The sequence below is a fragment of the Hemiscyllium ocellatum genome, chromosome 10 (genome assembly GCF_020745735.1).
Source record: "Hemiscyllium ocellatum isolate sHemOce1 chromosome 10, sHemOce1.pat.X.cur, whole genome shotgun sequence".
Classification (NCBI taxonomy): domain Eukaryota; kingdom Metazoa; phylum Chordata; class Chondrichthyes; order Orectolobiformes; family Hemiscylliidae; genus Hemiscyllium; species Hemiscyllium ocellatum.
In genome coordinates this window covers 76,813,334-76,830,318 of record NC_083410.1, presented here as the reverse complement: position 1 = coordinate 76,830,318, position 16,985 = coordinate 76,813,334, and the positions used below count along the sequence as shown (strand labels likewise).

The 16,985-nt window shown below is 43.1% G+C and overlaps 1 protein-coding gene across 2 annotated transcripts in view; it reads left to right on the top strand.

Moving 5' to 3' along the window:
• Window positions 1-16,985, top strand: part of nt5e (5'-nucleotidase, ecto (CD73)) — an 84,288-nt gene that overhangs the window by 45,608 nt on the left and 21,695 nt on the right. For both annotated transcript variants that reach the window (XM_060830995.1, XM_060830994.1), the window contains exons 4-5: window positions 3,725-3,922; window positions 13,018-13,172. In XM_060830995.1, coding sequence (XP_060686978.1) covers window positions 3,725-3,922; window positions 13,018-13,172 — 353 coding nt within the window. The remainder of the gene's footprint in view (window positions 1-3,724; window positions 3,923-13,017; window positions 13,173-16,985) is intronic.

Below are 16,985 nucleotides of genomic sequence, written 5' to 3'. Positions count from 1 at the left end.
CATACTGTGTCAGGAAACTTGCTGCATACATTGGGAATAAACTGACCCATCTAAGGTACTCAAACTATAGCATTTTGTTAAAGTTAGGAGGAAGTTAAAGTCCCCCTAACAACTACACTGTTACTTTCACTCCTATCCAGAATCATCTTTGCAATCCTTTCCTGTACATCTCTGGAACTTTTTGGAGGCCTATAGAAAGCTCCCAACAGAGGGACCTCTCTTTTCCTGTTTCAAACCTCAGCCCATACTACCTCAGTAGACGAGTCCTGATCAAACGTCCTTTCTACCACCATAATACTGTCCGTGAGTAACAATGCCACACCTCCCCCTCTTTTATCACCGTCCTTGTTCTTGCTGAAACAGCTAAATCCAGAACATGCAACAACCATTCCTGTCCCTGCTCTATCCATGTCTCTGAAATGCCCACAACATCGAAGACCAGGTACCAACCCATACTGCAAGTTCATCCACCTTATTCCAAATGGTCCTGGCATTGAAATAGACACATTTCAGACCAATACCCTGCCTGCTAGTATACTTCTGCAACCTTGAAACCTTATTCATGACCTCAGTACTCTCAACTCCTTGTACACTGGAGCTACAATTCAGGTTCCCATCCGCCACCTGCTGAATTTATTTAAATCCTCCTAAGAGCATTAGCAACCCCCACGCCAAGATATTGGTACCCCTCTGGTTCAGGCATAGACCATCCTGTTTGTAGAGGACCCACCTACTCCAGAATGAGCCCCAATTATCCATGTATCCGAATCCCTCCCTCCTGCACCATCTCTGTAGCCACATGTTCAACTCCTCTCTCTCCCTTTTCCTCATCCCGCTAGCATGTGGCATAGGTAACAAACCAGAGATAAAACACTGTTTGTTCTGGCATTAAGCTTTCATCCTAGCTCCCTGAATTTCTGCCTTACATCCCATCCCTCTTCTTACCTATGCCATTATTGCCTATGTGGACCATGACATGAGGCTGCTCCCCCTTAGGGATCCTAAAAACATGATCTAAGACATTATGGACCCTGCACCTGGGAGGGAATATGCCAACCGTGGGCCTCTCTCGTTCCCACAGAGCTTCCTATCTCTCCCCCTAACTGTGAAGACCCCCAATAACTAATGCTCTGTTCCTCTCCCCACCTTCCCTTCTGTGCCAGAGACCTGTATTCCGGGCTTACTCCTGTTAAGTCGTCCTCCCCAATAGTATCGAAAGCAGTATACTTGTTATTGAGGGGAACAGCCACAGGGGATCCCTGCACTGTTTGCCTGTTCCCTTTCTGTCCCTGACTGTAACCCATCTACCTTCTTCCTGTACCTGAGGTGTGGCTACCTCCCTGTAACTCCTCTCAATTATCCCCTCAGCCTCCCGAATGATCCTTAGTTCATCCAGCTCCAGCTCCTTTTCCCTAATACCGATTCCAAGGAGCTGGAGTTTGGTGTACTTCCTGCAGTTTAAGCAACAAGGACACTAGTGGTGACCATTGCCTCCCACATTCTACAGGAGGAGCATTCAACTGCTCCAATCTCCATTCCCATTGTTCTGAATTCCCAAAGAAATTACTGAAAAAAGCTAGTAACCTTATCAAATCGGCACACAGAACTTTTTTCTTGGTTAGAGGAGGAGGATGGGTGGGAAACACTACCTAATTAGTGTTTCGGGTAAAGCAACCACCCAAATATATAACTCCAGTTACTCAGCCGTCCCGTGCCTTTAGTTCAGTGGTGAGATGGGGAAAGGGAGGAAATTGTATGTAAGAAATGTCAGATCAGCCATATCCTATTAAATGGCAGAGTAGGCTAAAGGGACTGAAGTTTTGATTGGATGGATAGAAAATGTTTCTATTGTGAGGATGATTGGTAATAAAACCTAGAATTGTAAGCTAGTTTCAATGAGGCATCCAAGAAACTATCATTGATTGTCATAAAACTCCATCTAGTTCATTAATATCTTATCATTAATAAGAAATCTCCTATCCTTACCCTGTCTCGCCTACATTTGACTCTAGACCACAGTAGATAGTTTAATGCAGACTCAATCAGCTGAAGGGCTTGTTCTATGTTGTACGACTCTGACATTGGAGTCAGCTCTTACCTGCCCTCTATATAGAACATAGAACATAGAACAATACAGCACAGAACAGGCCCTTTGGCCCACGATGTTGTGCTGAACATTTGTCCTAGCTGAAGCAACTATCCATGTACCTATCCAATTGCCGCTTAAAGGTCACCAATGATTCTGACTCTGCCACTCCCACGGGCAGTGCATTCCATGCCCCCATCACTCTCTGGGTAAAGAACCTACCCCTGACATTCCCCCTATACCTTCCACCCTTCATCTTAAATTTATGTCCCCTTGTAATACTTTGTTGTACCCGGGGAAAAAGTCTCTGACTGTCTACTCTATCTGTTCCCCTGATCATCTTATAAACCTCAATCAAGTCACCCCTCATCCTTCGCCGTTCCAATGAGAAAAGGCCTATTACTCTCAACCTATCCTCATACGACCTATTCTCCATTCCAGGCAACATCCTGGTAAATCTCCTCTGCACCCTCTCCAAAGCTTCCACATCTTTCCTAAAGTGAGGCGACCAGAACTGCACACAGTACTCCAAATATGGCCTTACCAAGGTCCTGTACAGCTGCAACATCACCTCATGACTCTTGAATTCAATCCCTCTGCTAATGAATGCGAATGTACCATACCTTCTTACAAGCTCTATCTACCTGAGTGGCAACTTTCAAAAAGCTATGAACATAGACCCCAAGATCCCTCTGCTCCTCCACCTTACTAAGAACCCTACCGTTAACCCTGTATTCCGCATTCTTATTTGTCCTTCCAAAATGGACAACCTCACAGTTGACAGGGTTGAACTCCATCTGCCACTCCTCAGCCCAGCTCTGCATCATATCTAAGTCCCTTTGCAGGACTCTGAAACAGCTTAATAAGCCACACAGTTCAAGAACAATTCAAGATAGGCAATAAATGCTAACCTTAATTAACAGAGACCCACATGCACAGAAAAAAATATTTAAAAACTGAGAACAAGAATGAAGTAAGAAATAATGGCCAAAAAGGCAGGGAAGATGAGAGGTTTCTTTTCTTGCACAGATCTAGTGTGATCAGGAGTGCATTGCCAGAAAGGTAATGAAAGCAGGTTCACTAGTGACTTTTAAAAGGAAATGTATCTCCACTTAAAAATGAAAGAAGTTTGCAGAACTCTGGGCAGCAGCAGGATCACAAAATAATTGGATATTTACAGCAAACTTTGTTTTAACGGCACCTCATGAACTGGCACTCTGAATAAAGCAACAAAAATTAAATACCTTAAATTCTGCAAGTTTACTATATTATTGTGATCTCTGTTGAGGATGTGAGTGAGAAGGCTCTCTGTTGGTGAGTTTTATTTAAGACAAAGTTGAACTATCTTTAAGTGATTTATGCTGTAAATAAAGTTTTAAGTATGTATACTCCCTGCCTTTTGTTTATATTATTTCGGGTGTGTTTTTGTACTGATTGTGTGGACCTTTTGAACAACCAGCATACTCCTGATTCCATAAGTGCCAGCTAATAAAGTCTGTTGCATTTTAATGAACTAACATAGGCTTGGTGAGCTGAATGTGTGGTAAAACCTTCAGACTATACAAGGCTAATAATAGATCTTAATTTTTGCTGCATCTGTCTGCTAAACTGATTGCAATGTTTGCTTTCACTTCACAGGCACGCCTCCTTCTAATAATGTCCCTGTTGGTGAATATCCTTACTGGGTAAAATCAGATGATGGCAGAAATGTCCCTGTGGTACAGGCCTATGCATATGGAAAATACCTTGGACATCTAAAAATTACATTCAATAATATGGGAATAGTGACCAAAGCTGAGGGAAATCCAATACTGTTAGACAGCAGTATCGCTCAAGGTAATGTGACAAGTGCACATTTCATTGGTAAATTATTCATTGCATCAAAATATTTGAGTTTCTGAAGCAACTTATTAAAGTCATGCGTTTTGAGTTATGACAAAGCATAACTGAAAGAATTCAATCAGACCTGATTTAAATGCTGAATCTTTTATGTTGAATGTTATTTGAGGAGGGTTGACTTTGTCTCCTGTACAAAGCATTTCAATTTTCCTCAGTTTTACATCCAGTTATTATATTTAATAATGGTCCTCCTGGGATAAACCATATAATTTTATTTTCTCTTCATATTTGAATTCTATTTCTTACAGTACTTACTCTACATTGGGGTATGAATTGTCTGATAGATGTTGGCCAGATTAAGAAATCCCACCTATTTATAAAATAGTACCAGGGACCTGACAGGATAGAGTCAATTCAGAAAAAAATTATTATTGCTTACTACAAAGTGCGTAAGTTATAAGAATACAACCTTCTACTCCAATGCAGAATGGTCTTTCTGAAGGAACAGACAGGCTTCAGTTTTAGGAAGCTGCTTTATTACTTCAAAAATGCATTGCTAGCACAGGGAGCATGATAATTGATGGTGTAAATGAATGTAGACAGGTTGCATGGGGACATTGGGAAGTGTGAGTCTGGGATCAGCATTCCCACTAATTTTCTAATCACCTCTGGAGGCCTTAAAGGCCCATGCAGTTCTGGAAGTCGCTACCATGCAAGGTCAATCTTGAGATCGATGTGCCAACACCAACTGCTGTGTATAGAACACTGGAGCAGCTGCGTGGGTACACAGTCTAGACAAAACAGCTGGGAGGTGCTGAAAAAGGAATGCTCACCGTCACATCCCATCATGTTGAAAATCAAGGGTGTGCAATGGGATGAAAATAGCTGCGACCACAATTGAATTGAGTGGGATAAGTGATTCGACCTGTGAGGGAGGGATTGCACCACACGCCATTTAGAGGGCTTTTAAAGTGGAAACAACATTGGTCATATACCCCTGAAAGGTCTAGCACTTTTTATCCAACTCTAAGAAATAACTAATCTATGTACCCTTCATTTTACTTTTATCCATGTGCCTATCCAAGAGTCACTTAAATGTATCTGACTACATTCCATGCACCCATCACTCTCTGTGTAAAGGACCTACTTCTGACATCTCCCCTAAACCTTCCTCCAATCACCTTAAAATTATGCCCCCATATGATACCCATTTCCACCCTGGGAGAAAGTCCTTGGCAATCCATTCTATCTGTGGCTCTCATCATCTTGTACACCTCTATCAAGTCACCTCTCATTCTTCTTTGCTCCAATGAGAAAAACCTTAGCTCCATTCTTCATAAGACATGCTCTCCAGTCCAGGCAGCATCCTGGTAAATCCTCTTTGCACCCTCTCTGAAGCTTCCTATAATGAGGTGACCAGAACTGGACACAATATTCCAAGTGTGGTCTAACCAGGGCTTTATAGAGCTGCAGCATAACCTCACGGCTCTTAAATTCAATTCCACTGCTAATGAAAACCAATACACCATAAGCTTTCTTAATAACCCTATCTACATGTGTGGAAACTTTGAGGGAATCTATGGACATGAACCCCAACATCTCTCTGCTCCTCCACATTGCCAAGATTCATGTCTTTAACCCTGTAATCTGCATTCAAATTTGACCTTCCAAAATTAATCACTTCACACTTTTCCAGGTTGAACTCCATCTGCCACCTATCAGCCCAGTTCTGCATCCTGTCAATGTCCCGTTGCAACCTACAACAGCCCTCCATACTATCCACAACTCCACCAACCTTCAGTTCATCGGCAAACTTACTAACCCACCCTTTCACTTCCTCATCCAAGTCATTTATAAAAAATCATAAATGCAGTGGCCCCAGAACAGATCCCTGCAGTACACCACTGGCCACCAAGCTCCAGGTTGAATACTTTCCATCTACTATCACCCTCTGTCATCTAGGGGCCAGCCTATTCTGTATCCAAACAGCCAAATTTCCCTGTATCCCATGCCTCCTTACTTTCTGAATGAGCCTACTATGGGGAACCTTATCAAATGCCTTGCTAAAATCTATAGACACCCATATCCACTGCTCTAATTTCATCAATGTGTTTTGTCACATTCTCAAAGAATTCAATAAGATTTGTGAGTCATGATCTGCCCATCACAAAGCCATGCTGACTATCTCTAATCAAACTATTGTTTTCCAAGTAATCATAGATCCTGTCACTCAGAATCCTCTCCAATAATTTGCCCATCGCTGACATGAGACTGATTGATCTATAATTTCTTGGGCAATCATTATTCCCTTTCTTGAACAAGGGAATAACGTTTTCTACCCTCCACTCATCTGGTACTACTCCAGTGGACAGTGAGGATGCAAAGACCATCACCAAAGGTGCAGCAATCTCTTCCTTCGCTTCCTGGAGTAACCTTGGGTGTATCTCAGGGGACTTAACCTCATGTTTTTCAAAATTTCCAGCAAATCCTCCTTCTTAATATTAACCTGTTTGTGCATATCACCCTGTTTCATGCTGTCCTCACAAACTACAAGGCCAGTCTCACTAATGAAGATTTAAGCAAATTATACATTAAAGACTTCCCCTACCTCCTCTGACTCCAGGCACAAGTTCCTGCCAATATCCCTGAAGGGCCCTACCCACACTCCGGCTATCTCTTATTCCTCACGTAAAAGTGTAGAACACCTTGGGGTTTTCCTTAATCCTATCATGCCCCCTTGTAGCTCTTCTAAGTCCATTCTTTAGTTCCTTCCAGGCTACCTTGTAACCCTCCACAATCCTGTCTGATCCATGCTTCCTCAACCTTAAGTAAGCTTCCTTCTTCCTCTTGACTAGATGTTCCACATCCCTTATCACCAAAGGTTCCTTGACCCTACCATCCCTTCATTGCCTCAGTGGGACAAACCTGACCAACACTCACAGCATGTGCTCCCTAAACAACCTCCACATTTCTGTTGTGCATTTCCCTGAGAATATCTGTTCCCAATTTCTGCTCCACAGTTCCTGCCTATTAGCATTGTAATTCCCCCTCTGTCAATTAAGTACTTTCCCATACTGCCTACTCCTCTCCCCCTCCATAGTAAACTCAGGGAGTTGTGATCACTATCACCGAAATGCTCTCCCACATAGAGATCTGACATCTGACCTTGTTCGTTGCCAAGCACCAAATCCAATGTGGCCTTCCGTCTTGTTGGCCTATCTACACATTGAGTCCCTGTGCATTTAGATGAAACTCCTGATTGCTAAGACTGTAGAAAGCTATGGAACAGAGGAATTTAGGGTTTCTTGTCCGAGAATCTAAAAAAGCTAGTTTCCAAGTTCATCAAATAATTGGGAAGGCAAATGGACTGTTGGCCTTTATTCAAAGAAAAATAGAATATTAAGTAGAGAGTTTTTTTCTAAAACTGTGCAAGGAACTAGTCAGATGACTCCTGGATTACTGTCAACAGTTTTGTGTCCCTTATGACAGCATAAGAGGGAGTCCAGAGAATGTTCATTCGGCAATCCCAGGCTTGAAGGGATTGTCTGAATGGGAGGTTGAATAAGTTGGCCCTGTACTCATTGGAGTTTAGAAGATAAAGTCAGAGTATCATGGAGTCAGAGAGTCCTACAGTACGTAGACAGGCCCTTCAGCCCAAACTGGTCCATGCTGACCAAAATGTCCATCCACACCAAACCCATTTCCCTGCATATCCTGCTAAACCTTTCTGAACCATGTATTTGTCCACATGCCTTTTTAAATGTTGTTAATGTATTCGTTCAACCACTTCTGCTGACAGTTCATTCCATACGCATAAAAAACAGTTACCCCTTAGGTTCTCTTTTATTTTTCCCCTCTCACCTTAAACTGATGCCTCTAGTCCTTGATTCTCCAACCCTGGGAAAAAAAACTGAGTGCATTCACCCTATCCATGCCTTTCATGATCTTATATACTTCTGTAACATCCCACCTCAGTCTCCTCTACTTTCAAGAAAAAAGTCCTAGCTTGTCTAACCTCTCCTGATAACTCAGACCCTTAAGTTCTGGCAACATCCTTGTAAATTTCTTCCACAATCTTTCCAGTTTAATAACATCCTCCCTATAGCAAGGTGACCAAAACTGAACATAATACTCCAAATGCGGCCTCACCAACGTCCTGTACAACTGCAACATAACTTCCCAACTTCTATACTCAGTGTCCTGACTGATGAAGGCCAGTGTCTCAACAGCCTTCTTCACTGCCCTGTCTGCCTGTAACTCCACTTTCAGAGAACCATGCACCTGAATTCCACGGTCTCTCTGTTCCACTACACTCCTTAAGGCCCTACCATTTACCATGAAACTCCTATCTCAATTTGACTTTCCAAAATGCAAGACCTCACAATTATCTATCTTAAACTTCATTTGCCATTTCTGGGCCCACTTCCCCAGCTGATCTAAGTACTGCTGCAATTTCTGACAACCTTCCACACTGTCCACGATACCGTCTATTTTAATTTTATCTGCAAACTTACTAATCGTGCCTTGTACATTCTCATCCAAATCATTAGTATAGATAACTAACAGTAATGGGCCCAGCCCAGACCCTTGATGCACTCCACTAGTCACAGGTCTCCAGTCCAACAAGCATCCTTCCACTATTACCCTCTACTTCCTGCTATCAAGCCAATTGTGTATCCAGTTTACCAGCTCCCCCTGGATTCCATGCAATCTAACCGTTCAAAGCAGCCTACCATGTGGAATCTTATCACAGGCTTACTGAAATCCATATAGCCTCTGTGTGCTGCCCTGCCCTCATCAATCAAAGAACTCGAACCAATTTATAAGGCATGATCTCCTACACTCAGCCATGCTGACTACTCCGAATCAAACCCTGTCTTTCTAAATGCATGAAGAACTTGTCTTTCAGAATCTTCTGAAGTAACTTACCTACACAGATGTTAAGCTTACTCATCTAAAATTCCCAGGTCTTCTGCAATTTCTTTTCTCGCCTCTTGTAGTGTTCTTCGATATATGTGGTCAGGACCAGGATAGTTATCCACCTTCATACATTTGAATATGTCTAACGCCTCCTCTACTATGTTATGGATTGTCCCCAAGACATCACTACTAACTTCCCCAGCTCCCAAATATCAAGAAAATTACTTCATCTGAGACTTTGAGATTTGTTTCAAGAAGCTTTATTTTTTGTGAATTCTTAAAGAGGCTGCTACAGCCTTCACTGTCTCACAACACTCTCTCAAGCAGAATATTCAGCCTACATTTATGTAATGAGACAAACAACTTTGATTTCATTCCACACCTCAGGAATGTTCAGTACAATAATTCAAAATAAAGATAAGCACAGAGCCGTTTTGTTCCCAATGTTTTAGATTAGATTTAGAGCGTGGAAACAGGCCCTTCGGTCAACAAGTCCACACCGACCCGCTGAAGCGAAACCCACCCATGCCCCTACATTTACCCCTTACCTAACACTATGGGCAATTTAGCATGGCCAATTCACCTGACCCGCACATCTTTGGACTGTGGGAGGAAACCCACGCTGACACGGGGAGAACGTGCAAACTCCACACAGTCAGTCGCCTGAGTCGGGAATTGAACCCGGATCTCAGGCGCTGTGAGGCAGCAGTGCTAACCACTGTGCCACCGTGCCGCCCACAATGTTGCTCAAGAACAGAGTAACTAACAAGGTTTACGTACTTATATTTCATCAAACCATAATTACACAATCTCAGTCTTTATCTCTGGAAGTATTTTTCCACTACAGCTGCGAGCCTGAGAGCCAAGATACCTTATACTTTGGTCAAGTATCCCACCATGCAGCAGTATGCCAAGTTCTTACGACTACTACGTGAAGTCTTCATGTCTTTCTCCACAGTAAACACAGGAGAAATATTCATTGAGGACCTTGCCCTGCATCTATGCAGTTCCACACACACATGTCTGCATTGCTCATTGGCAGGTCCTATTGTCTCTCTTGTTATTTTTCCTTTAATGTACTTAAAGAACACTCTTTGGATTTGACATAATCTTCTCAGCCAAGGCTATCTCATATCCTCTGTATACCTCCTGGGATTCCCTTGATCCCAGCTGTCTGTACCTGAGCCATGCCTTCTTTTTTCTGGTCAAAGCCTCAATATCGCTCGTCATCCAAGGTTCCCTATTCCTACCAACCTTGCCCTTCATCCTCACAGGAACATATAGACCTTGAACTGTAGCTATCTCACTTTTAAAAGACTCTCACTTGCCAGAGGTCTCTTTGCCTGCAAACAAACCAATCAATCCCCGCAAGCTTCTGTCTAATTCCAGCAAAATTCACCTTTGCCCGAATTAGAACTTGAATCTGTGAACCGGTTTTGTCCCTCTCCATAACTATTATAAAACTAATAGAACTATAGTCACTGGTCCCAAAGTGGTCCCCCACTGTCACTTCCATCACCTGTCCTGCCCTATTTCCCAAGAGTAGGACAGGTCTTGCCCCTTCCCAAGTAGGAGCCTCTAAATACTGCTTGAGGAAACTTTCCTGAACACACTTAACAAATTCCATCCCATCTAAGCCTTTAACAATCTGGCAGTCCAATCTATGTTACAAAATGTAATGTCCTCTCCTGTGACAACCCTATTGCTCCTGCAAGTCTCTCCAGTCTCCCTACATATTTGTTTCTCTAATTCCTGCTGACGATTGGGGGCCTATAGTTCAACCCCAATAACATCACCATTCCCTTCTTATTTCTTAGCTTCATCTACAAAGCCTCACTGGATGATCCTTCAGTTATTTCATTTCTGACTACTGCTGTGATACTTGCCTTAACCAAAAATGCAACTCCCCTCCCCTCTTTCCACCATCTTTGTCCTGCCTAAAGCACCTGGACCCTGGCACATTAAGCTGCCAGTCCTGTCCTTCCCTTAGCTATATTTCTATAATGGCTATAATATCCTAGTCCCACGTACCTATCCATGCCCTAAGTTCATCAGTCTTACCTATCAGCCCTCTTGCATTGAAATAGATGCAATTTAAACCAACAGAAGTGACCTTATTAATCATACAAGATTATTTGTGGACTTGACAGATTAGATACTGAAATGTTGTTTTTCCTGTGGGAGAATCTGGAACCAGAAGGCATAATCTGACAAAAAAGAGTCGCCCTTTTAAAATAGATATGAGAAGAAATTTTTTGTTGGAGAGTAGTGAATCTGTGGAATTCTTAACTGTAAAAGGTTATTAAGGCTGGGTCATTATGTATATTCAAGGCTGAGAGATTTTTAATTGGTAAGGGAATCAAGGCTTGTGTGGAAAAGGCAGAAAAGTGGAGTTGAAGATTTCAGATCAGTTGTGATCTGATTGAATGGTGGAGAAGACTTGATGAGCTGATTGATCTATTTCTGCTCCTACATCTTACAGTTTATTAGTGGCTACAGAGCCTGATGTCAGGCACCTCTTGACCCATCAGGCCTCTTTGTGTCCTGTTATGGGCTGTCTTCTCCTGCAATGAGAATAAGACAGTGAATAAGTGTGATTATTCATGGGTGACATGGCTATGAGTGCAGGAATATGTGGGATAAAAGAGGCAGCATAGAGGACTTGCAGGGTTAGTGTTGTGGGAGACTGCGTAAAAGCAGTGAGGGAAGATGTTATAGATAGTGCCTCAGAGGTGGCAGCAAGAAGAATATGACACTTGCTCTGGCAGAGCTGCCGACTTCTGTTCTGCACCACTGAGATGGCGTTAACCTGGGCAGTAACCTCAAAGCTGACTGGCAAGGTGTGGCAACATGGCCTCCTCTGACAGTCCTCTAAAAATAGGATGGCCCTCCTCTGCAACAACCTATCCATCAGCATCTCCAGGTTCCTTATGACGAATCATGTCCCATATTCCCCTTCTCTGCCATCTAGTGGATCCAGCCTTAAATGAATTAGGCAGCTTTGGAATGTCAGTGCTTGCCCAAATTCACTGCAGTGTTTTAAAGATAGCATGAGCGCAGGAACTATTTTTCAGCAGTTATCTGCTGAGTGGCAAGTTGTTCTGTGAAAAGCATGGAAAACAAATGTGAGAGATGCCTTGAGGAAGAGTTGACAATTAATGGTGAGTTTGGTGGGATACAGCGAGAGAACTCGCTGGCCTTGTGCCGACAAACCTTCCGAAAATCTCGACATTGGATTCAGCCACACATTTTTTTAAGTCAATATTGTACTTTGAAGCACAGTCACTGCTGTGATGTAAAATCATTGCTGTTTCTGGGAGTTTGCAGTCTGCATATTGGATTGCAATCTTTTAATTGGCTACTGGGGAAAACTCCTTGCTTCTTCTTCAAAAATACTGTCATGCATTCTTTTACATTCATCAGTATAGGTAAATGGGACGTTAGCTGAAAATGTGTTGCAGGTTAAAGCGCAGCAGGTCAGGCAGCATCCAAGGAACAGGAAATTCGACGTTTTGGGCAAAAGCCCTTCATCAGGAATGGGGACGTTAGTTTAACACCTCACCCAAAAGACCAACAGTCCTCCAACAGTGCAGCATTCTCTCAGTACTGCACCAAATGTCAGCCTTAACTTCTTTGCCAATATCCTGGAATTGAACCTTCTCAGAGGCTGAGTGCGGTACTCACTGACACATGTATGAGTGTTGCAGGACACAGTGATATCAGAAGAAACATGAAAGAAAAGTATCATCTGGTCTGGCCATAAAAGATTCTGTAGTACTCTGACAGCTCTGCAATTTTCTATATCCGATTTCTCATGCATCCCTGATTTTAATCACCACTTCATCGTTGGTGACTATGCTGTCAGATGCCTCCCAAAGTTCTGGAATTTCTTCTCCAAATAATTCCAACTTTTTCCATCTCTTGTTCCTCCTTTTAAAACACTCCTTGAAACACTTCTTGAAACAATGCTGTTTGACCCAAGCTTTTGGTTCAAATATTTCATTGTGAGTTGATGTTTGATAATGCTTCTGTGAAATCCCAGGACTTTATATCATCCCAGGCATTATATAAATACAAATACCAGTCAATTTTTCAAACAGCAAGAAAAACTATTAAGGTATTATTTAATCCAATGAAAGGCATTAACCCTTTGTCTCCTGCCTTACATATAGATAAGGTGCTACTGGCTGATGTAAACAGCTGGAAAAAAGCACTTGCGAGCTTTGGAAAGGAATACATTGGAAAAACACTGGTTTATCTGAACGGAACAAGAGAAGAGTGCAGGAATCGTGAGTGCAATATGGGGAATTTAATTTGTGAAGCTATGGTAAGAAACGTTTGTGTGGAAACCTCGATGCCATTTATTTCAAGAATTTGAACCCAGCACCATGAAAACAGTGCTGAGTTGCAACAGCTGACACGTAGAACAGTCACCTCAGTTAGCCAGGCACAACTATCATCCTGTGGAAAATGCCATTTTAGCTTTGTGTGAGAGAAATATTCACAAAGGGATACAGTTAGTGTCCTTTTGTTTAGTATGTCTTTTTTCCCTTAATTTTCTTAAGTCTTCTCAAGCTAAATGAATAGCCATGGACAGTTGGTCAAGACTTGCCAGTGGACTAAACAATGACTTGGAGATTGGCAGCAGTTCGCTCTGGCCAGAGAAGACTCTGAACGTTTTGCCCAACTCTCACTCAGCTGGACACAAGACATGCCCACTTTGGAAAAGAAAGGAGTATACTCTTTAGCATTTGAGTCAATATTTCTTCCTTACCAGTATCACATAAAACAGATGATCCGATATTATCACATCACTGTGGGACTTCCTGTCTGAAAACATAGTTTCTTGAAAGGAGAAAGTGAGGACTGCAGGTGTTGGAGATCAGAGTTGAGATTGTTATGCTGGAAAAGCACAGCAGGTCAGGCAGCATCCAAGGAGCAGGAGAATCAACGTTTTGGGCAAGACCCCTTTGTCAGGTTCTTTAGTTACCTTTTTGTCCTTAATGTACCCTTTGGATACTCCTTAACCCTGTTTGCCAAAGCTATCACACGTCCCCTTTTTGCCCTCCTGATTTCTCTCTTAAGTATACTCATACTGCCTTTATACTGTTTTAGGGATTCACTCTATCTCTGTTGTCTATACCTGACATATGCTTCCTTCTTTTTCTTGAAGAAAGCCTCAATTTCTCTAGTCATCCAGCATTCCCTATACCTTACAGCCTCGCCTTTTATCCTAATAGGAACATACTCTCTCTGGATTCTGCTATCTCATTTCTGAAGGCTTCCCATATTCCAGCTGCCCCTTTACCTGCGAACATCCGCCTCCAATTAACTTTGGAAAGTTCCTGCTTAATACCGTCAAAATTGGCCTTCCCCCAATTTGGTTCCTCAACTTTTAGATCCAGTCTGTCCTTTTCCATCACTGCATTAAAAATAATTGAGTTATAGTCACTGGCTCCAAAGTGCCCACCCCCCACCCCAACATCTCAGTCACTTGCCTGTCTTATTTCCAAAGAGCAGGTCAAATTTTGCATCTGTATTGAGTACATCCACATACTGAATCAGAAAATTTTCTTATACACACTTAACAAATTCCTCACCATCTAAACCCTTAAAACTATGGCAGTCCCAGTCTGTGGAAAGTTAAAATCTCCTACCATAACCACCTTGTTATTCTTACAGATGACTGAGATCTCCTTACAGATTTGTTTCTCAATATCCTGCTGACTATGGTTGGGGGGAAGCGAGGTCTATAGTTCAATCCCAATAAGATAATGATCTCTTTGTTATTTCTCAGTTCACCCAACTAACTTCTGTGGATGTACTCCCAGGAATATCCTCTCTAAATACACCACTTATGTTATACTTTGTCAAAACTGCCCCTCCCCCTCCTCTCTTGCCTCCATTTCTATTTTTCCTGTAGCATTTGTATCCTGTACCAGCTGCCAGTCCTGCCCATCCCTGAGCCATGTTTCCGTAATTGCTATGATATCCTGGTCCCATGTTCCTAACCATGCCCTGAGTTCATCTGCCTTCCCTGTTAGGCCTCTTGCATTGACAAAAATGCAGTTTAATTTATCAATCCTACCTCGTTCTCTGCTTCATTCCTGCGTGCCCTGATTGTTTGACTTGTTCCTTTTCCCAACTATACCAGTCTCAGCTTGATCTCTTGCCTCACTATCTTTCTAGGTCCCACCCAAATCCGCACACCCGCCATCTTACTAGTTTAAATCCTCCTGAGCAGCTCCTGCCAGTATATTAGTCCCTTTCCAATTCTGGTGCAATCCATCCTTTTTGTGCAGGTCACTTCTACCTCAGAAGAGATTCCAATGATCCAAAATGTGAACCTTTCTTGCCTGCACCAGCTCCTCAGCCACACATTCATTTGCTCTAACCTCCTATTCCTACCCTCACTAGCTCGTAGGACGGGGAGTAATCCAGATGTTACTACCCTCAAGGACCTCCTTTTTAAACTCCTGCCTAACCTTCTATATTTTCCCTGCAGAATCTCATCTTTTCACTTCCAGTGTTGTTAGTTCCAATGTGGGCAACAACCTCCTGCTGGTCCTTCTTCCCTTTGGGAATATTCTGTACTCTCTCTGAGATATCCTTGAACCCGGCACCTCGGAAGCAATACACCATTTTGATTTCTCGCTGTCGGCCGCGGAAATGCCTATCTGTGCCTCTGGTTAGACAGTCCCCTATCATAATTGATCACTTGGAACCTGACATACCCCTCATTATCTTAGAGCCATTCTCAGTATCATAAACTTGGCTGTTTGTGCCACATTCCCCTGAGAGTCCATCACCCCCTACATTTTCCAAAACAGCATACTTGTTTGAGATAAGGATAGCTACAGGAGACTGCTGCATTACCTGCCTCCCTGTCCTACCTTTCCTGGAGATAACCAATCTACCTGACTCCATCTGTGGTTCTTCTCCCTTCCTATAACTGCCATCCATCACACTCCCGATCTCCTGTAAATTCCTCATTGCCTCTAACTGCCACTCCAATAAAGCCATGCGATCTGATAGGACTCGCAACCAAACACACTTCCTGTAGACAACATCATTAGTAACAAAGAAAATCTCCCACATCTGACAGGAAAAGCACGTCACTCTATCATAGATCATCTTTGCACTTTGGAGAAGGTGAGGACTGCAGATGCTGGAAATCAGAGTCAAGGCTGTGGGCCTGGAAAAGCACAGTAGGTCAGGCAGCATCTGCGGAGCAGGAGAATTGACATTTCAGGCAAGAGCCCTTCATCCGGAGTGAGGCTTGTGAGCTGAGAGGTTACAGAGTTAAATGGGAGGGAGTGAGACTGAGGAGAAGGTAGCTGAGAATCTGATAGGTAGATGGATGTGGGAGTGAAGGTGATAGGTCAGAGAGGAGGGTGGAGCGGATTGGTGTGAAGGAAGATGGATAGGTAGACAGGTCATAAGGGCAGTGCTGAGTTGGAAGATTGGAACTGGGGTAAGGTGGAGGAATGGAAAATGAGAAAACTGGTGAAATCCACATTGATCCCATGGAGTTTGAGGGTCCCAAGGTGGAAGATGAGGTGTTCTTCCTCAAAGCGTCGAGTGGTAAGGGAGCAGGGATGGACCACACAGCATCAATATGGACCACTAGTTTCCTCATTTCCCTCCCCCCAGCTTAACCCAGTTTCAAACTTGCATTTCGTCCCCTTGTCCATCTTCCTTCCCATCTATCCGTTCCACCCTCCTCTCTAACCTATCACCATTACCCTCACCTCCATCTACCTATGGCACTCTCAGCTACCTTCCCCCCAGCCCCAAACCCCTCCCATTTATCTCTCCAGCTCCGAGGCTCCCATCCTCATTCCTGATGAAAGACTCTTGCCCAAAATGTTGATTCTCCTGCTCCTCAGATGCTGCCTGACTTGCTGTTCCAGCACCACACTCTTGACATCGCTCCTTGAAATTGGAGTTGCAGGTAAACAGGGTGGTGAAGAAGACATTTGGCATCAGTGCGCTGAATGTTAAGACGTTATGTTGCGCTGTGGAGTGCATTAGGTGAGGCCACTTTTAGAATGCTGAGTTCAATTCTGATTTCTATGCTTGAGGAAAGATGTTGTTACACTTGAAAGGGTGCAGAAAAGCCTTACATGGATGTTGCCAG